The 23,231-nt window shown below is 37.3% G+C and overlaps 1 protein-coding gene across 1 annotated transcript in view; it reads right to left on the bottom strand.

The window, feature by feature from the left end:
• LOC143750090 (putative flavin-containing monoamine oxidase A) overlaps positions 1-23,231 on the bottom strand; it is a 50,957-nt gene that overhangs the window by 20,835 nt on the left and 6,891 nt on the right. Inside the window, 4 exon segments of the mRNA XM_077242944.1 lie at positions 1,146-1,246; positions 16,166-16,250; positions 20,245-20,334; positions 23,047-23,204. Coding sequence (XP_077099059.1) covers positions 1,146-1,246; positions 16,166-16,250; positions 20,245-20,334; positions 23,047-23,204 — 434 coding nt within the window.

Here is a 23,231-nt window from a genome sequence, read left to right as displayed (position 1 = left end):
TAAAAAACACTAACAACAGGTAGCATTATACAATGTTTTCTTCTGTAAAACCAGCACACCTCTCTACTGTTTAGAATTCACTGCAATATATTTTACTGGAATGAATCAGACATGATGCAGTATGTTTCAATATATTTTATGTCTTTTTTTTTTTTTTTGCACAGACTAATTACAAAATACAAGAATTTGTACACACCATTCACCGACACAGATACAATAGGAATCAGATGTGGTTGACCCAATTGTCCAATTGTTTTTTTAACATTTCATTTCTAGATTCGAAATATATTTCATTACAATATTATTGTAGAAATGTAGCAAATTGCTGTCATATTCAGTTTTGTATTATGTTATTGTTTTGAAAATAAGTTTAACAGTTTTGAAAACAGTATGTAAGCATGTGCAAATTGGCCTGTAAGTACACAGAGTTTTGGTGGTTGTTGTGTCGAAGTGAGAAAATAATTAATGTAATTTGAAAGATGTAGACATTGAATGCATTTTGTGCCAAAGCAATGATAAATGATCCACAGTTTAGCCCACATATACTTTTGTTGTGCTCACTGTGTGAAGAGTTTTGAAAAAGTGACCTAAGTATTGAGAAATGTGTCCTTGCGACTGTAAAAAACTGTAAATGCATAATAAAATATATGAATAATCAATTAATTCACATTAACACAATCTACATTTCAGAGGTCACTGGAAATGATTTTTTAGCATGTTTGGTTTCAGTTGGTTCTAATCAAATTTATGATAAGTGTGAACTTATTATTGAATCAATATTTCTCACATTTTATGCACAAGTTTTTAATGAATGAAACCCATGATCTTAATTAATATACAAAAGATAGAAAATATTCAAGTAACGTTTCACAGTTGACAGACAAGCCTTATCCTCTGATTAAGGTGGTTTCTCCAGTCACTGCAGGGCCAAAATTAAATATTAAATGAAAGTGAGGGCTTATACTGAATATGGCAGACTGAGCACTAGGAGACAGCTCTCCATGCCTTTGCACATTTTAATTTCATTATAGAGTATAATGCAATAGAGCCATAGGGGAAGTAACTGCACTGCGCTGCACTAGGAAAGCCGGGAAAGCCAGTAAAGCCGGCTGTGGGTAAGTGGATGGGTTATGCGTGTTACTCACAGTGGGGTATGTGACGATAAATTTCGTCATGTGGCCCATGGGTAGGCACTGGATGAGGCGCTGGCGCTCGGCTGGCAGGGCAGGCTCGTAGTGGATCTGGGCTGGAAATGAGGGCATAATCAGCACTGAATAAAAAGCCGTTTAGTGCTAAAAAAGAACAGCGGAATGATAGTGACATAAAATAGGAAGGACAGATGAGAAAGGTAACAGCTCTGTTCTTAAAGATGGAATTAAACAGAAGTTTTGATAGTCTTTTCTTCCAGTGCCGTATATTCGAGTAAAATGGCTTCTTAAACAAGAAAAAAATTAGGGCAGGACTTGATTTTGTCCTTGTGGAATTGATTGGATGATTGTGATTTGCTAATGCTGCGATCTCACGTGAGTGACGGGTTTTCCTATCCGTGATGTGGACGCATACATAATTTATAATAATTATTTCATATATTCCAAAAAAAACCTGTCAATTTTGATTCCATGGTGACTTTAAAAGTAGTAAGCTGCATTGTTACCTACTGTCTTCATAGGCAGCTACTGTACCGTCTAAGAAAGCATTTAACCATCATTGAACCTCTTAAGGGAGCGACTTGGAAAACTTCAACAACAAATTTCACTCCGTATGAGAGAAGCAACTCACAATTGATTTCAATAGTTTGATGTAGCATATTGCTGAAATAATGCTTTGAAACTGTAACAAGCATTAAAAAAAGATAGTACATACAAATATTGGGTAAAACAATATTTTTATTTTCAAAACTAGTTTTATCATTTATTTCACAGTAGAAATATATGCAGATATGCAACATTTAAACAATTACGACGGCGGCCATCTTCAATTTAGGTGTTAGCATTTGGATTTAAATGTTAGCATTTAGATTTAGATGTTGGTTTGATGTAAGCATGTTGCTAAGCTAATGTGACATTTTAAAGCATAAAAACATAATGTATACAAATATTAGGAAAAGTATGTTTAATTACAATTAGCTAGTTTAGTCAATTCTGTCTCAGTACTGAAATATAGTACCGTATTTTCCGCACTATAAGGCACACCGGATTATAAGGCGCACCTTCAATGAATGACCTATTTTAGAACATTAACTGTATATAGGACGCACCGAATTATAAGGCGCATAAGATACTGCAGTCAAATGTTTGACTGGGTTTGCGTTATGCATCCACTAGATGTGCTAAAGGGAATGTAGCGAGTGCGCGGTGCCGGAGGCGAGGTGTTTCTTAGTAAGCGTGAGCGAGCTGGGGCGGGCACATAACTTACATTCGCAGCCTGACTCATACGAGTATTCATGTGCGGCGGCTCGCTGACAGCAACAGCTGGCTGTTTTGAATGAGACGATCCGGTTATTGTGAACGGGGAACGCTTTATGAACATTCTGTGACGCTCGAGCAGCGCCGGGTACAGTGTGTCTGTTCGTATGTCTGTTAGTAAGAGTGAGCGTTCGTGAGCAGGCACGTGACTTACACACATAACCTGATTTATACGAGGTTGAACTAGCCGTGTGACAGAGCGGGCATAAGATGGACACGAGCGCGAGTTCGCGGGCGAATTTAATAACGCGGAGCGTTATTAACCAATTGGTCCAATTAACCAATTGATCCATAAACCGTAAAATACGGTATATGCTAATTTGAAACATTTCATCTGTGATTATCCTGGATTTATATTTTCACAGAACTCACCGCAGTGAATTCTGGGATTGCCTTCCCTGCAAATGATGCACTGGATGCTACCTTAGATTTTGTCTTAAGATGTCTTAAAAGGCAGTATGATTACTGTAAGTTGCATACACTAGAAAAAACACTGTAGAAAAATGGAAAGGGTAGTCTACTGGTAATTCAAGGGGTGGTAAAATGCCCTTTTCACAAGATGTAAAATAAATCTCTGATGTCCCCAGAGTGTGTGTTTGACTTTTTAGCACAAAATACCCCACAGATATTTTTATATAGCATGTTAAAGTTGTCAGTTTTTGAGGGTTAGCAAAAACGCACCGTTTTGTGCCTGGCCCTTTAAATGCAAATGAGCTGCCTCAGAGGGCGGGGTTTCAAAAGCTCTTGTGTGTTAGCAGCTGCGATTTATGGCAAGGCGTTTTAACTTTTATTCATTTCCTGGATATGAATTCTTGATATCAACAATTACATTTTTGATATCAACAATTACATTTTTGATATCAACAATTACATTTTTGATATCAACAATTTAATTATTGATATCAACAATTTAATTCTTGATATCAACAATTAGATTCTTGATATCAACAATTGAATTCTTGATATCTGTAATTGTATTTTCACTAGTGAAATGTCACCATAGGCTGCCATTCAAAATTAATTGTTGATATCAACAATTGATTTCTTACTAGTAGAAATATAATTTTTCATATCAATAATTACATTGTTACTAGTAAGAATGTGAATTCCTGATATCAATAATTCAATTGTCACTAGTTGAAATGTCTATTCTTGATATCAACAATTTAATTGCTACTGGTAAAAACTTTCATTTTTGATATCTGAAAATGTATTTCTGATATCAATATTATTTCAGATATCTAAAATGGCTTTCTTACTAGTAACAATCACATTCATGATATCAGAAATTAACATGGTCACTAGTGAAAATGGAATTATTGATATCAAAAATGAACATTGTTACTAGTAGCAATTCAATTGTTGATATCAAGAATAGACATTTCAACTAGTGACAATTGAATTCTTGATATCAAAAATAAAGGTTTTTACTAGAAAGAATTGTATTTCTGATATGTAAAATTGGAATTTCAACTAGTAAGAAATCAATTATTGATATCAACAATTGATTTTGAATGGCAGCCTATGGTGACATTTCACTAGTGAAAATACAACTACAGATATCAAGAATTATAGTTTTTACTAGTTGAAATACAATTCTTGATATCAAGAATGAGCATTTTAATTAGTAAAAATGTAATTGTTGATATCAAGAATTAGCATTGTTACTAGTGGAAATGTAATTTCTGATATCAAAAATTGCCATTGTTACTAGTATAAATCTAATTCCTGATATCAATAACTATAATTTTAACTAGTTAAAATTGAATTGTTGATATCAAGAATTCATATCCTGGAAATGAATAAAAGTTAAAACGGCTTGCCATATGCGATTACCTCACGCAGACACACTAGACTGAAATGACAGAAACTGTTCTGCCTTTAATGTTAAAACAGAGTCAGACAAAGATGGAAAGACTCAAGAAGAAGTGACAACATGTAGAATGCAACAGGATGTCTCTGAATGGTTAGTTGATGAATTTATGTTGGTTGATGTGGAGTTAACTATCTTCAATTAGTATATTCTGTCATGATAATCTATAAATCGCTCATATAGGAACTGTTGTGAGATGCACACAGAGTGACTTTTTATTGCATGTGAAAAGAAGGATGCTAAAGTTTGAGCTGACTCACAAATGTACTCTTATACAACAACTTTTCCTCTTCTCAACATGGACTGCGTGTCCCGGGGGCGGGGTTTATTTACATTTTTGGGTTGCTGATGTCACTTACCCAGGAGGAATGTCATATAGTCCCTAGTTATACCTAAAGACTTTGCAGTTGTAATGGATGCAATTCCCAGGAAAGTATTGATCCTTCTTAGAAATGCATCACAGGAGGAATATCTAAATTTTACAGATGTCACGGGTAGAATATTTTTTGGTAATACAAATATTTTACAAAATAAAGTCTCAAATAACTATATTAGGAATATACTTATTAATATTGTTTACCCTCCAGCTCACTTTTTCTGGTCATCTGTGTTTGGAGAGGTAAATTGGCGTGATGCTTTGCGAGGAGTAGATACATTCTACATTAATAACAAAGTAAAAGAAGTCTCTTTTAAAATAATGCATAGAATATATCCAGCAAAACATGTGCTGGAGCATTTTAAATTAGATATTGATTACTCTTGTACTTTTTGTAAAGGTGATAGGGAAACAATTTTTCATTTATTTTTCCATTGCATACAAAAATATTTTGGATTGATTTGGAGCTTTTAATTAAGAAAAAAATTAACATTGATTTACAGCTGAGTGGATTTGACATAATGATACACTTCAATGATCATGGGATTGAGAAAGATAAGGCATACTTCATACAATTGTTAATATTAATGGGGAAGTTTCACATTCATAAAATGAAATGGTCTGACTCCAAACCTAACTTTTCTTGCTTTAAAAATGATTTTAACCTTTATAGTTCTGTTTTGTGTAATTGCACAAGTAAAAAGGCAATTAGAGCTTATAGCATTTTAAGCAGGTATGATGTATAAAGTAGCACCCTTTTTTCTGTTGTTTGTAATATTTTTTCATGTCCGCTGGCACTGTTCTTATTTTATTTTAATGTATTTACTTTGTATTTGTTGTACTTTAAATAAGTATGCCTCATTGTATTGTTCTGGTTCGTAGCATTAATAATAATAATAAAAAATAATAAAATAAAAAAAAGTCCCTACCAGCCGTAGTCCTTTTCTTTAAAAGCAGATATCTCCTTTTGCTTTGAACTTTGAGCATTGTAACTTTGCAGATGTTGTTTATGCTCAAACAGCAACATTTCACACTAGCTAAAGTTAGAAAAGTGAAATTGTGTTTTACCACCCCTTTAAAACATGCATAAAACACCTGTGAAAAATCAAAATGGAAAATTACTCCATATTAACAGTACACAAGCCCTATGTTTACATACTTATCTTAAAGTATACGTCTTAGTTCAGCCTCAGAGTCAAGAACATGCATACAATGCCTTAAAATCCTGCCTACGAAGGCAGCTCACTAGATTTTGGAAGAGCAAATGTCTCGCTGAGACTATTGACCAAAGGAGAGAGGAGTAATCCGGCTTCAGACCGCAACGAGGGTGCTGTGACCAGATAGTCAGTCTCCGCCAGGTGATGGAAGAGTGAATTCGATGTGGAATTTACTATCCTGCGGAATTTACTATCCGCACTGGAGTCCGCCAGGGAGACGTTGCCTCACCACTGCTCTTCAACATCGTTGTCGATGCAATCATGAGGAAAGTCTTCGAGGGTAGGCGAGGAGTGGAGTTCGACGAAAATGGCTCATCGGTAACGGATCTTATGTTCGCCGACGACAGTGGCGTGCTGGCCGAGGACGATGCCGAAGCCACGGACATTCTCTATGTGACCGCCCACGTTGCCCAATCATATGGTTTGAAAATTAACGTTGACAAAACGAAGGTACTGACAACAGATGGATTGCCGGTCAACGTCCACCTTGACGGCATCCAGATTGAGCAAGTTCAGAAGTTCAAATACCTGGGGTCACTGATTGAAGAGAAGAAAGTTGCGTCTACGGCGGAGATCCACAGTCGAATTAGCCAAGCAACCGCAGCATTCGCCTCGCTAAAGTGGTGTCTGTGGAAGCAAACCAATATTTCCATCCCTACCAAAATTTGCCTATTCCGGACTCTACTCCTGCCGATTCTACTCTACGGATCCAAAACGTGGACGGTGCTGAAGGCGGACCTCAACAAACTCGAAGCTTTCCAAATGCGATGCCTGCGCCAGATCTTGCGAGTATCACTTCGAGATTGCCTTCGAAATGAGGACATCCGGCGCAGATGCCAACAACCATTGATCGAGGAACAAATCCAAAGACGACGACTGCGATGGTTTGGCCATGTTTGCAGAATGAGTGGGAGCCGACTACCACACCAACTCCTCTGGCGTAACCGACCCTCCCAGTGGAGAATCCAGCAAACGGCACCAAAGAAAACGTGGCTCAAACAGGTTGAGGAGGACATAAGAAATCGCAGATTAAATATCGACGACGCTAGAACGACCGTCTTGGATCGTCCCACATAGAAAAGCCTCGTGAATGAGATTCGACAACCATTAGTAGCGTATGGGCTTAGGAGCCAATCCAGACCAAGCACCAGCTAGGGATCAAAGAGAAGAGAAGAAGAAGAAGAGAAAGATTGACCAAAGGATTCTGGGATACAGTATACATTGGATTAAGAGTGTTATAAAGGGGAGGACAGGACTGAATAGAAATACACATTTTAAAGAGCAATGGAAAACAGAAAATGGACTCCCAGATGAGGGGAAAGGGGAAAATGGGAATCACAGACAGGAAGAATATGGTATAGAATAACTCATAGGTCTCAGATCATCCCTTGGTATTGATTTAGGTGGCTATACCTTCTAATCAAGCAGCACTTTGGAAAATTGGATCTAATACCCCAGTGACTAGCTCTCCATGAAATTGCCAATCTATTAAGGATATCCCTGAGATTTAACACTGCTACTTTGTTTTCTTAAAAGCCATAATTAAGGCTTAGCCGTTTCGCGAGTATGGGGTTTCCAATAACTTTATGTGCGGCACACAGGGCCATCTCTATGTTTGGGTAACGCAAACAGTGCCAGGAGGGACCCTGACCTCAGTTTTGACAAGACAGCCTTCTGGGAACAAGCCAACATGTGTACTGGCCTTTTGAAGAGAGGACACATAAATACATCCATTTGGTCAATTGAAAAGTAAATGCTTGACAAGCATAACAATATAAAAAGATGTGAAAAAGATTAGATTAAAGGTGCAATGTGTAAAAATTTTGAGTATCTATTAACAGAAATGCAATATGACATCCATAACTATGTTTTCAGTGGTGTATAAAGAACTTACTTAATAAACCGTAATGTTTTTATTACCTTAGAATGAGACATTTATATCTACATAACCGCAGGCACCCCCTTCTATGAAGGTTGACATATTGTGACGTCATGTTTATACTGTAGCCGAACGCGAACAAACAGTGCTACAGAGCGCGTTTCGTCACTACCTTGAAAGAGAAGCAGCAGAAAGCTAGAAGCTAGCCATAAACACCGTGAGTAGTGACTTTTCCCTTGTCAGTGGTGTAAAATATGTAGTTGGATTGTTTCATGTAACTTAGTTCTTCTCCCTCGCTCTGTTATGGCTTTGCTATGTGGGGATAAATGTGCTGGTTACGTTCGTGAGACAGCTGATTAGTACTCTTGTCATTGACCGTAAAACCGTAACGTTACAGGAATCACCAACCCGTCGATCGCGGTCGACAAGTCGATCTTGAAAGCATTTTAAGTCGATCGCGAAGAGTTTTCAAAATCAGAGAAAAAAAGCCTATTGTGTGTAGTAAATGGTGTCTAGGGGATGCGGAGGTCCTTTGGGCTCATGCGGACGCGTCGAGTTTAAACAAGGCTTTACGCTTTAACCAGCTCAGCCACAGTAACAGCTCATATTTAACCAGCTAAGCGTTTACTACCCTGTTAGAAAAAAATATATAGTTGCATAGTTTCATGTGGTTCTTCTCCCTCGCTGTATTATGGGTTTGTTATGTGGGGGGAAATGTGCTGGTTACAGTTGTAAGACAATTAGCTGATTACTATTATTATATTATATATATATAGACCCTTGATCCTCACCTGACTATGGCTTTGTAAACTTTTTGCATGATGTGGTTTATAATGGACTGTGGTACAGAAACAGTAACAATGTTACACACTCTTGGCTTGCTCTGGCTATTCTCTGCTGTCTCAGACGACGATATGTTTGTCCCGTTTTAGCCACCGTAGCTTTTTCGAAAGGGAGGGGTGACCAGTGGGCTGAGCCCTTAGTGCAACTCGCAGCTGAACCGCTAGATGTCGCTAAAAATCACACACTGCACCTTTAAGCCAGGATTAGGCCATAGTTCAGTTGGGACATGTAGGTAACTTTTATAAACGTGCCATAGCAGTACAAAAAAACATTACTGGCGTGCATCTTGGGAGAAAACAATTGCGCTGACATATTTTAAGATATATCAGTGTAAGTTGCTTTCAGTTATACCAGCTCAAGAGGGGGTACATGAACAAAATGCTGAGTTTTGCCGTTCATTTAATTCTACCCCACTTTAAAATAACATTAAAACCGTGCATGTATTCCTAACAGGCAAAATGCAGTAAAAGGACAAATACTGACAGCATCCACACAAGCAGCGTGCATATGAGGTTGGGTACAGGGTATGCTACAATGTTCTCAACAATATATCTGTGTAAAAGTAGTTATTTAGCACTTATTAGCATGAAGACAAATATAAATACAGACTGTGGATAGAGGCATGCCTAGAGGGACAGCGGTTGACCCCTCATATAGTCTCACAAAATCCTGTGGGAAACACTGAATGTGATTATCTTAAGAGCCGGAAATGCAAAGCAATTACAAAACACCAGGGTGATTATAACAAATGGGACACAAAAGGGAGCTTGGATACTGTTGGGAAGGAAACTGTCACTAAGTCCATCTGTAAAATGTTTTAGCAAATCACCCAACATCTCATTAAAGTGGTTTCAGAATTACGCAAAAAAGCATTTTAATTGGAGCTAATGTTAATAAACGTCTTTGTCCAGACTGAAAAATCAAACAGGGCAAGGGCTGTGGAGAAGCACTACATTGCAATTGTGTTAAAAGATGGCAATCAGAAAAATATATTTTGATTACATTATGTTTCACGAACACGTTGCTAATTGAACAAGAGGCTCTGATTAGCACATTTCCATTGTACTAACTCTCTCCCAGAAGACTTTCCAACATATTAATGGGGGAAAAAAACGCAAACCATGTTTCTAATGTTTCTTTTCTTAACCATGATTTATTTCTGTGATCATTTATATGTGACCGACAATCCCATGACGCCCACATGAATCTGTCTCTCGTAAGGGCTGTGATGGCAGATGGGGGAAACAGATCTAATTTAACCGCAGTAACTGAGGTGTAGAGTTGCTCTCGTTGATTGAGAGCAATCGCTCTGTGTCTGGCAGTCCATCATAACTGTGTGCTTGCAAGAGACATCAACTGTCTGCTTGCTTCAATTTGCAAGATGTTTGGAAATTGCAACACCACCAATCTGGCAACCACAGAGGGAGACAAAGGGATGAGCAACCTTAGAAGAAATTAAGAGACGTTTGTGTACATTTTATATTGATTATGGAAAGTGGAAATTCATCAAATTGCAATCAAATGATGGAGTGTTAAACCGGCATATACTAGGGTTGCATGATATATCAAAATAAAATGAATTTCGCAACATGGCTTAGTGTAATTGTCAAATTGCAAAGGCTGCAATATAATTAAATAAATATATGCACTACCAGTTTCAAAGTGAAGTGCGCCATTTACACTCCTGATATCGTGAGTTGCATACATTTAAATTAACACAGTGCCGAGCTGTCTGAAACCACAGCACATATTCTTATTTAGCAGCAACCCATCAAAAAAAGCTTGAAATTAAGTTAATAAATTAAATATTCTAATTAAATATACTCGATTTTTATTTTATAGTACAACAGTGTTGACAATATATTTCTTATTTTGTCATTTTTATTTTTAATAATAATCAATAAAATCATAATGATTATTAAAACAGTGTGAATGTGGCCTTGAGAGATTAAATAAAAAAACATTTTGCACTAGAAACAAATTTGGTGTAGGATTTACCGTGAAACAATTTTCACTCAGAAATTGCCTGTAAATTTCACAGATAATTACAAAGAAATGGCAAGTAATACACTGAATTAAACAACATTTCTGAAGTAGAAATACTGAAATAGTATATTGTAAAACATACTCCAATAATCTTTTTTGTAAAATTTTTAACAGTGAAGCTTTTCCTAAATCGTTCAGCCCTAAAAGGATTTTTGGGTTAAAGTGTTCAGAGAAATAGTTTTAAGCTTTATTTTTTTATAAATATATTTATTTTTAATGCAGATGCACTTCCCAACAAAATCACCCCACTTATGATTTTTTCAAGTCATCATTCAAATGAAGTTATCATTTTAAAGAGCCATTTAGGGAGTGAGATATGTTTGTCTTTACCCGATTTGCATTATTCCTTTAGTGAACCAGGTGTTAAATGCAAATAAACAACACTATGCACACTCTACAGGTATGTGGCTGCAGTTCAAGCTTTAGTGAATTCCGAAGGTTATTTTACAGACCATATTCTAGATCCTCCTACACTTCAGTCAGTCTGTCGCTCTCTTTCTTGCCTTAAGGTTTTTTTTTTGTGTGTGTGTGTGTTTCTTTGTGTTGTCTCTTTTCCCCCTCACTCCTTGGCATCTCTGTCACCAATGTTACCCAGGTAGCCGTGAGTGGTGGAACAGACAGTTATAGCATAACCTCGGGCTAATGGGCCGCAGGTGCTCTCAGCATGTCTCTAGGATACCCTCCTGCCCGGAGCCTTTGGGAAAACTATACTTAAAAAGGAAGGGGGAAAAAAGAATCACTTGTTTACACTAGTGATGTAGTGAAACTGAAAATCCTGGATACGGCTGAAAACATACTAATTATCAGGTAGCAATTGCTTTGAATAACTAAACTAATTAAATATAATATATAATATAATATATATACACATACATTACAATTATTTAAAAAAAATATGACTCATCCTGCACTTCATAGATTTATGATAAGATTTCATAAGATTTATGTATTTGAATTGCATATAAAATTTCCATCCAATTGAATTGCACACTTTAATAGGAAATATGTCAACACGGGAAAGAAAACCAAACCTGTCAATCAATGTCAAGGTATCTTCAAATTTGGATCTTTTCATGTGAACATGAACGACACAGATGCTTTTTCTCTAACAAGATTCTGTTATTGTATGATAAAGTACCATTTTCCGTTCAAATGTTCTTCCAGTTGAAAATGTCCTAAAATGCCATTTTCAGCTGAAAATTCAAGGGCCGAAATTTGCTGTATCTCATGTTCCCATTCACATACCCACACAGTCTCCATTCATCTGTAAATGGCAAAAGTGATAACAGCAATTTGGTAATTAAAGGTTTGGGTATAAAGCCTGTGCTTTTGAACACATTCCCAAAGCGCTGTGAAATTGGAAATAATCCGGCACTCTTAATCAAAAAAAATCTGCTTAAACTTCAGTGTAACCACACCTAACTAGAAATAGGTCACTGCAGTCAAACAGATGCTAATATATTGCTTCCCTTCTTTCTTAAAGTATAAACAGGCCTCTAAGCAAAACTCTGCGTGACGTGTATGTGAGGTTGCTTGCTTCCACCGTAGCCCGCTGTCACTGGAGATGTTCTCTCATCAAAGTGGAGTCAATAGGAGGCTGGGCCGGGGACCGGTTTCTGTGCCAGTCAGCTCAAATTGCATGCAGCTGCAATGCCAGCTAAGTCAGGTACATCGTTTTGGAGGAAGACTGGGGAGTTAAATATAGCAACCAACCGGCTGCACCCGGTTATGCTTCGACACGCCACAAGCCCACCGAAGGAATGCGTCCAAACCTGGTTGAGCATCTTAACGCCAACCAAAATACCAAGACAAAAAAACACATACATCCCACAACCTGACTAATCGCCGGCATAATGTAGGCTTGGTGCAGCAAAGCATGAATACTTCATGGTTTTATACCACGCACAACAATTCCAGCAATCACACACACATACACACACACATTCATTTCTCATGGTTGCCCACGCACACCCACACTTCATATTCTGTCCTCTCCCCAACTGTCACAGAAATCCAGGATTGAGAATACGGTTTTAACACACGGATTTAAAGCGATCGCTTGAAGACGTCTGTACCGCTGACTTTACTCGTGACAGCCATTACCTATGACTTTTAAAGTAAAGAAATATCTAAAAACTGTAAATCCAAATCCAAGGCAAAGGTGTCTAATTCACTATCAGAGAAACAGCACACCCCCAAATAAACATTCTATTATTTTTCATTCATTCTCATGTCTCTCTAAACCTATATGCTGTTATTTTATGTTAATATGCATAAAGAAATGCACCTTTTGAATGCAACAGTAGTTAATTGTAACCAGAGGCTCTAAAAAGCTCAATTTTCCATTTTATTTTTTGGATTCAATTCAATTACATTTTAAAAATGAAAAATAATGTCTAATCAGTTGTTTTAATTTAATAATGTATTCATTTGTTTCTCTTTACAATAATAGGGCCATATGAAATGTTTTTTCTCAGATATCCTGTGTTGTATCCTTTATTTTTCAAAGACACCAGTCCATATCATGATATAATTAAGTGTACAGCCCTTTATTCATCCCAAATTTGCCAAATTCTGTGACATTCCACATTATACAGTCAATTCCATTTTTATGACTGGATTCCGTGATTCCTTCATATGGCCCCAATAGTATTTCATTTTATGATTTCAGAAGACCATGAGTCATTTGGACCACTATGTTACTGTTTTGGAGCTTGAATGGCAATATATATATATATATATATATTGCCATTCAAGATCCAAAACAGTAACATAGTGGTCCAATATATATATGATCTATAACAAAAAATGTGTTTGTAATGCTACTAAATTGTCAATTTTATTTTTGGCTGAATTATTCCTTAAAATACTTAATAATATACAAAACTCAATATTAAAAATATACATCGAGACCAAGCTCTTTTGGGCTGCCAGTAGCACAGAAGTCTTCAATCACCTGGCATGGCAAACTGAAGCACAATAAAGTACTATCAAGTCAAGCAGTGCATTAATCATTGAAATGGAGGTGCTGGGGAAATGACTTCACTCATTATAAAAGATAGATGGATGAGAGGTTAAAACATTGTTCTCCATCAGCCCGGATGACATTGGTATTGGTAAATAAAGACAGTTTAAACAAATTTGGCAAAAAGTGTTATAGAAACAAATTGCCTACCCTGCCTTTAAAGCTAATTTCTGTCACTAGTTTCATCAAGTAGAACTGCATTGTATCATCAGAATATGTACACACACACACACACACACACACACACACACACACACACACACACACACACACACACACACACACACACACACACACAAACACATATTAGGGCTGTCAAAATTAATGCGTTAACGCATGCAATTAACTTTTTCAGTTTAACATGTTAAAAATGTTTTAGGCAATTAATACAGCCTCCTTTTTTTCCCGTCATTCTTTAAATAGCGTTACATTATCTGAACATGCTCTTATTAATGCTTATGAGAAGAACGCAGAGAATGCAGTGCGCTACTGCCGCATCTGTGAATCTCCTGTCTGTGTGACACACACACGACTCGTGCGCACTTACGCACAGAAAGCCACTTCAGCACTTGAATGAACAAAAACACAAAATTATGCCAAAATGTCCTTTTTTGTTGCGTTTCCTCGCAAGCACTGTCTTACATGAGTTAAATGAAGTCTAAAATGAACGTAAAGAGTTGTGAGAAATCCATGTGATGTGTGGCAGGTCTTAAACAGCCTAATAAACTGATGCTGTCTGTAATTAATGGTAATCAAAGAACAAATGAAAAAGAGAAAATCCCTCACTGCTCTCGACTGAATAACTTTCGTAGTTTTAATCAGGATTAATCTATATTTAATTTATAATTTATGCAGTGAAGACTGTGAAGTTTTTGAAATATCTAATGGACCTAAAAATCTTAAAGCACTGTTTACATGGTTTACATGGGTCAAAAAAGACAAGGGGTGGTGATGGCGCAGTGGATAAGACACATGCCTTTGGTGTGAGAGACCCGGGTTCGATTCCACTGTGAGACACCAATGTGTCCCTGAGCAAGACACTTAACCCCTAATTGCTCCAAAGACGTGCAACCTCTGACATATAGCAATTGTAAGTCGCTTTGGATAAAAGCGTCAGCTAAATGTAAATGTAAAAACAACGAAAAAAATAACTTTTTTGTGCATTTTGACTGGGCAAGTAAAAATCTGAACCAGTCTGACTGGGTCAATAGAACAATTTTAACCCTGCTGTATTGAAGAGCATATGTACATGTGACATTTATTATAATGGTTTTATGTGAAGATGGTTTTAAGTTCACTTAAATTAAAAGTTGTAATTGTTTTTAAAAGCTAATAAAATGTTAAAATGTATAGCTTTAAATTATACTGTAATGCTGAATGGCTAAAATGGCTAAATTTGAGGGGGAAAAAACATAATTTCATAGAGACATCAATAGCATTATTGGTGTCTCAGATACTGGCCTTCTTTCATAAAAAAGATGCCATTAAACAAATATATATATAAAAAAAATAGGCTACTGTTTTTATGTTGTTTCTACATTAATTTGGAGATTAAATGTGAAATTATAATACAATGTAAAATGTAAAATATAAAATATTAAAAATATTAACTACTTTACAGAATAATCTCCGATTAATTAGTAATTTTTTAATCGATTGACAGTATTATATATATATATATATATATATATATATATATAGTCAATCGATAAAAAAATAATAAAAAAAAAAAATATATATATATATATATATATATATAGTAAGCCTATGTGTGTGTGTGTGTGTGTGTGTGTGTGTGTGTGTGTGTGTGTGTGTGTGTGTGTGGGTGTGTGTGTGTGTGTGTGTGTGTGTGTGTCTGAGTGTGTGTCTGAGTGTGTGTGTGTGTCTGAGTGTTTGTCTGAGTGTGTGTCAGAGTGTGAGTGTACTCAACAATGTACTGTATATTGCGTGATGCTTCAACAGTCTGATCCCAGTATAAATATTAACAATTTTCAGTTTGTAACAGGAGAAGATGCCAGAGGGTTGACTTTAAGCCACACTGCCTTCATTATTTATTCGCTGAATGCATTTTGGACGGCTGTCTAAACTTAACGATGTCTCCAGTTTTTAAGAGTTCCCGTCACCTGTCAGCTTGCCATGCGTGAATTCTGATTTCGAGCCAGCAGGGCGATGGCAGTTCAGGCACTCTGCGTAATTCAGAGCTGTCCTTAGATCCGTCACATTAAAAGTGTCCTCGCCAGACTCCGCGCAACAGACTGAGCTGCACTATCTGTTAAACAAAATGTGGCAGCCAAACTTGCAGTCAGGATGGCGGCAGTCCAGGAGGAAGCAGACTACAGGGGGCATGTGATTGACGGCTGTTTCGGGGTCAATGCGACAGACCGTTTTGTATGAACTTTGTGATTCACATAGACATGTATGTATACTGTACGTGCACTAACCTGCCAAGTTAGAAGGACAAGCAACGATGACGGCTTTACAAGTGACTGTGCCTGTAGAAGTCGTAACTTTTATGTTCTCTGAATCCTGTAAGAGAAAAACAGATTAGGATTGATTCAAAGACTAAAACAGTCTGGTATTAGAGTGAAATGGCAAGGACACTGACACAATGTGGCTGCTGAAACTGTAGACAATACACAATAACGGTATTGTTAATGAACTCTATTGATCCCTATCAAGAAATTCATGTAATTGTGTATTGGAGAATAGATACTGTACAGACACACATATCTGGCTCTTGGACAACAGGGAGGCATGTCACCTATGTTCCTGCAGCATTTTATACAAGACAGAATGTTTCAATGATGCAAACTTTCAACAAATATGAGACAAATTCAAATCTGATTATTTGTGTATGCGATTGGAATCTGATCTACATTATTGACTGTCCACACTGTGCATCGCAACTGTTTAGATCTGATTTGTGTGTCCCATGCCGCTCTTTCGTTTTCCAGAATATCTGCATTGGTTTCTATGGCAATGACGTTACGTTGGTAGGCATACGGCAAAAACAACAACAGCAAAATGGAGGGGATTTGCAAAACAGATGTTGTGTCTAATTTACAACATGTTATGCTTTCGTCTACGTCATTCTCAAAACATGTCTCCATTATATTGTAATTTTCTGCTTGACTGACACTTTGCAACAACACTTGTTTCTGCAGAGACTTTCATCATGTTTCCTATAACAACGTCTGACATGTTTACGTTTTGCGTGGCAAAGGAAAGCAACAAACGGCACAAAATCAGATTAGGACGGTCAGACTGAAAAGGATTTCTAGAAATGTAATTTGAATAAGATTTCAAACCACAAAAGAATGCATCTCGAAATAGGATCATGTGATTTTTTGGCGTTCACACTTGTTAAATATGATCGGATTCCACTCGGATATGCACAACACTCAGTTATGGACTTATAGTCTGAACGAGGCTTAAAAGACAATAGCGTCATTATTAAACTCAAATCAATTCAGTTCAATAACTTTGTAAAGTTCATCAATCATGAAACGAGTTCAATTTAGATATAAGCAGGTCAAAATAAGACAATAGTGCCATTATTCTTTATTCATTTTTATTTTATTTTTATATTATTAATATGGCCATCTGTCATAAAGCTCTCCCCCAAACAGATCTCACCGCTGGCCAGACTGAGATATAAATAAATACAGGCTGTTACAGTATGTACGACCCCCAGAGGTGCTGCAGATAGAAATATGAGTGCTGCAGTACCTTTTATAGACACAGTAACGGAGACCAGCTACCAGACTCAAATAGAAGGCAAAACACCTGGGCAGATCATTGTAAAGGACATTGATAAACGTTATCCTTGGCTATGGGACAAGAGGGCCACATTTAACAGGTCTTTCCACTGCTGGGATCCACAAACATGGGCTCTGGAAATTCAATAGACGGCTCTTCAAACTGTAATGCATGCAACTGACAAGAAGCTTTTACTGACTGATCTTTTTTTTATAATGTAATAATAACGTTTGGGTTTAGTTAGATTTTGTGTTTTTAAAGAAATTCATTTTATTTATACTTTTTTTTAGCAAGGATGCATTAAATTGATCGAAACAGACATGTAAAATGTTACAAAATATTTAAATTTATTTCATAAATGCCGTTCTTTTAAACTTTCTATTCATTCATTCAATTCTTGAGCAGCAAATCAGTATATCAGATGTATGATGCTGAAAATGCTGAGTAATGATGCTGAAAATTCAGCTTATAAAATATATATTTTTTAATTTTAATAATATTTCACAATAAATTTTACGTATTTTTATGAAACTTAATTAAACTTTATTAAACTGTAATTTTGGGTCAAAAAAATGCAGCCTTGATGAGCATTAGACACTTCTTTTAAAATCATTCAAAGAAAAATCTTACAGACCCCAAACTAGTTTCGGTAGTGTGTTCATAACATAGAAAAATATATGGAACCAACATCACATTTATTCAGGTTGTATCTTCATACAGTACGTATAAAACAAGACTTCTAAAACCTAAAGAAATGTGAAATAAAAGTAAACAAAAAGTACAAAATTACATTAGTATTTTATTTATATAAAAATAATTTATCAATTGATATTATTTTTAGTAGCTACAATATTTTATTGCTTACATGCTCAGTAAGTTATGTTAATTTTCTGATTAGCTAAACAAATGTGAGCCCTTTTCTGTTTACAGAGCCCCAGATGTGTGATTTCTCAGAGGACCTATTTCAGTGAAATCTCATACATACAGGGCCTGAATGTTAACTTTTTTGACCACTAGCCACTGTGGCAGGTGGATTTAAAAATCCACCTACCACAGTAACTTTTTACCAGACAAATTTTTTTTTTGCCTCATAAAGGTGAAAAATAGAAATCACACAAACATTGTTCTTTAACTTGTAAGAATACACATTATGTGCTGTCAAGTTATTAACGAAATCATTATAAGTAATAATAACTCTTAAAGGGTGAGTTCGGCGTTTTACAAGTAAAGTCCTGTTTTAAGATCGTTTCTGATTAAATCGAACGGTTAAGATTAAAATTTGAACACATGCTGCTGTTCCGAGAATTTTTGATTTTTGTGTTAGCAATATTTTTCCAACGCCTCACAACCGAACATTCTTCCAAAAACTACGGTAAAAAAAAAAAAAGTTGGAAAGCGTCTTTTGCAGCGATTTTTGCGTGAGCATATCAGTGAACACCCCAGACCACTCGGTGAATTTCACGTCTTTGTAAACTAAAGGGGGGTGGGGGTGGTGCTAACACAAAAATCTAAAATTCTCGGGACAGCAGCATGTGTCCAAATTTTAATCCGTTCGATTTCATCAGAAACGATCTTAAAACAGGGCTTTACTTGTAAAACGCCGAACTTACCCTTTAAAGGGGTCGCACACCGGATGTGCGGCGCCGCGTCGCACAGAACCACGTCTTTAAAATTCGAACACATATACTTTCTATCAGTTTACACACACCAGCGGCGCCATTCAGCGTCTGTCCGCGGCGCCCAGCAACAGCTCAGGACCTTGTTCAAAATCCTGCCGCACCACAGAGCGCCGTTTACATAGTTTTACATTAAATGTACATTTATTTGTCTCAAATCGCCGTTAATGTAAATACTGACTTCACCCTGTGCTGCAATATACATTTAGTTTTACATGCATTCAGAAATCAGCTGCTTGAATGAAAATTGTTGATGTTATCGGACAGACGCAAAAAAAAACAACAACTAATGAATCACTCAATTCTCATTGGCTACCCGCCAACGTGGCAGGTAGATTGACAGTTTTACCCGCCAATTGCAAAATTCACCCGCATTTGCCACATGGTCAGGTGTTAATTTCAGGCCCTGCATACATAGTATCGCAAAAAAAAAAATGTTTTTGCTACAAGTGCAACACCTTTGAATATTATATTTGACACTGATTATTGAAGATCATTTTGAGTGTAACCAACTATATTCAGATACTCAAAATGTGCTGCAGAGGCTTTTGCCTCTATCGAATAGTGCAGACTTATTCTCACATGATGTGAGAATGTACGGTGACCACCACTTCACTTAATTGATATTGATGGATGTCAACGAGTTCATTTTAATAAACAGTGAGGGGCGAGTAAAACTTTCTACTCAGCCATGTCGATGTAACACCATTAAGATGGCTAATGGATTGTACATCTCTATGAGAGAGACGACATTAAAGGCTAATTCCCTGACGTGAGGCTTTCAAAAGATTTTGTGTCACCAATTCTCAAATGAGAACGATCTAATGGAGTGGATTTGATTTAGGTTATCTAAATATTTTAGTCATGACAAGCACTTCAGCGTACAACAGTGCATTATACAGAAATGGAAAGAAAGAGGCAGTGCAAAACAAAACAAAAGGAGAGAGAGAGAAAAGCCCACAGCGGGACCCATGCCTTGGTATCTGAATAGTATCTCGTTTAAAGGAAAGGAACTTATCACTCGCACGGCTGGTGGAGAAATGCTCATTATCTCCGTGTCAAGCCTGCGCTGATGGAGTTGTTACCTGACATATGGTGGTTACGCCGGCACCCAGCCGAACCCGCTCTGCTCCGATCTGCTCCACTAGCTTCTCCGACAGCTGCTGAGTGCCTCCCTGTGGACAGAGATGGGTATCACACTAGGGTCATCCACAGTTTCTGCTCTCAATGCACACAAAAAAATACACAACGCCTTGTTTCAGACGTCTGTGTTGCTCCACTGGGCATCTCCTCTGCCACAAATTATGTTCAAAATGTCTGGTGTGCAAAAGAGTATCATGCCATGATGATACATCTGTGTTGTTTTGTGAGACTATGAGATGGCATTGACTGTGTGCTGAAAAAACCCAATGGGGAATGCAGTACGCATGGTAATCACATGCACTGCTCAATGGTTAGGAGGTTAAAGACAGACCTAATCTAGGAGAGAGATAAACAAGGCAGTCAGTGCTGGCAGAAAGTAGGTAAAAGTGGACTAAGAGATAAAAGCTTTTCAAAATGAGACGTTTATCACCCTTTCACCTAAATCAACTTCTGATATCTGATGCTATCGCTGAGTTCACACCTAGCTCACAGTATTCAGCCACTTGGGTTTGTTTAAACTTGATATTTCTTTATTTATTAATATACATATATACATATATTAGGGGTGTAACGTACATGTATTAATTCCAAACCGCACGGTACAGATCTCGCGGTTCGGTGCATGCAGTCGCACAAAGAATACATTCAGTCACAGGCGATCCACACTCCAATCCAGAAGGGGCACACGCGGCAATGCAACGCTGTTTGCTACCAGTAAAAAGCACAGAAAAAGAAGAAACGATCGAGTGTATCATCCAAGGGGGTAATCCATCAGCCGGAAACTGAAGCCTCGCGGGAGCCGCCATTTTAGCAGAACTTCACCTGCTATTAGCATTCCATTGACACCCATTCATTTTGGCGTCACTTTGACAGCGAATAACTTTACATCTGAGGCGTCCAAAGACTTCATTTGTCCATTATTTATTTCTAAAGAAACACGACAATGTATAAAAGGCTCCATTACTTTGTATCTTACGTTATAGCCCCGAAGAAGCCGTTTTTGTAAAAATAGGCAAACAATTGCGTCATAACCACGCGACTTTCTGTCGTACAATAGAGACATTACCCTATAGACAGGAGGAGAAGCTCGCAGGCAATCTTTTACTGTCTATGAGCCAATCGGGGGGACATAGAGACATAAAGTCATGGGAGAAGCCCATAGATAGAGATTCCATAAAAGCAAGGGACAAAATATTTCAACAACATTTTTGAGGAATTAGGTTATTCAGATTTGTCTTGCCACAGCTACTAGAAGATTATCAACTGATAGACTGTCGTCAAGCTCAGTTTGGGCCTGCGCAGTCGCTCAGCCATCAGACAGGAAGTGCAATAATCGGGCTTCAGTCTTCTCCGTTGAAATCAATGGGGTCGCTGTATCCATTTATTTTACTGTCTATGGTTTCAACTGCGGAAAGATATCAATAAAACGGCTTGCAAATAATTTCACATAGCATTACATTTACCTCAGGCATTAAGTGTCGACAGCAGGTTACTTCGCTACATGAATTGAACTCTAGAGAGAAGCATTTCGTACTGTATATGCACATTAGCCTATTCATTATATTTACTTAACCTGTTAGTAATGTCTTGATTATTTAAAGGTGCTCAAAGCGATGTTACACGTTTTTTAGGCCAAAACATTTTTTGTCACATACAACAAACATCTCCTCACTATCCGCTAGCTGCCTGTCCCCTGAACACACTGTAAAAAACACGGCCTCTGCAGACACCCCAGGCTCCACAAACAGCAACAAAAACAAACTGTGCTTACCCGTACCACGAAACATAACAAACTGTTCCTGCCAATAACCGATAAGAAGGGTTTGAGGGGTTAGTGCGCAGATGAGGAGGAGGGAGGGTCTAGCTAGCCTTCGTTTTGTTTGACAATACTTTAAACGTCAACAAGAAGTGATGTCACCCGACATCGCTTAGAGCACCTTTAACGTATGTTTAAATCTGTCATGAAAAGAAGTTATGACAGCCACTGTGTAAATGATAATATTTCAAAAATTAATTGGAGTAGAAATTTTACATTACTTTAAAATTTAAGTTAATGCAAAACCTGCCTGATGTGCAATTTGCAGCACATGCTTTTTATTTGAGTGTTGATTGTTATATCTAAAAATAAATAGCAACTGAATTTAGTAATTTTGGCTGTTTTTTGTAATTGTAACCTTTAATATTATAGTATTGTGTAATTAAGGGCTCCCCATATAGCTGTTACGGAATGGTTGAGTTGACGAAGCACATAATGAAGGAGATTTAACTGGAGTTCAACTTTTTAATAGTAAAGTTGGAGAATAACATTGAATAAACAGAACCAAACACTATCTCAAACGAGGAAGAACAGAGAATGGCTGAGAACACAAGGTATACATGAGACAGACAAAAGGAACTAATGATATAATTAATGGACGACAGGTGGATGAAATTACTAATTAAACAGACTGGGGAAAACAAGGTCAAAGGGCAGAACTAATGTACTGAACACAGGGGCAAAAACAAGACATACACGTAACAATAGTTTACACTTACAGCATTAGCTAAGAGTTAATTATAATAGAATGTATTTAAAAACATATACAAATTTGTTTTAAAAAAGTAATTACAAAAAGCTGTGCTTTCAAGCAATGACTGGCCTCTTTAAGATTGGAAACTGCGCTTCCGTTATTAAATAAGAGTTGCAGGAGAATGATCTCTGTCACGTCTCTGTGTCGTTCAGCCACCTTATCTCTCTCCCTCACCTTGACTCTGAACTCCTGACCCGATCCAGGTGTGGTCTCCAAGAGGCGTAGAGTGCCCCCTGCTGCAGCGGAGTACATCAGAAAGTAGAGGAAAGACACCTGAGAGGCTTCCAGGCCGAAAACGATACGGCTACACAAGGCTATCTCCTCTTTTATCTCTGCAGGATGCACAGGGACAGATAGAT

Source organism: Siphateles boraxobius, unplaced genomic scaffold (genome assembly GCF_051911475.1).
Source record: "Siphateles boraxobius isolate OS27281-9 unplaced genomic scaffold, OSU_SipBor_1 25, whole genome shotgun sequence".
Classification (NCBI taxonomy): domain Eukaryota; kingdom Metazoa; phylum Chordata; class Actinopteri; order Cypriniformes; family Leuciscidae; genus Siphateles; species Siphateles boraxobius.
Note: the sequence above shows the minus strand (reverse complement) of the source record. Positions and strands in the feature narration are given on the sequence as shown.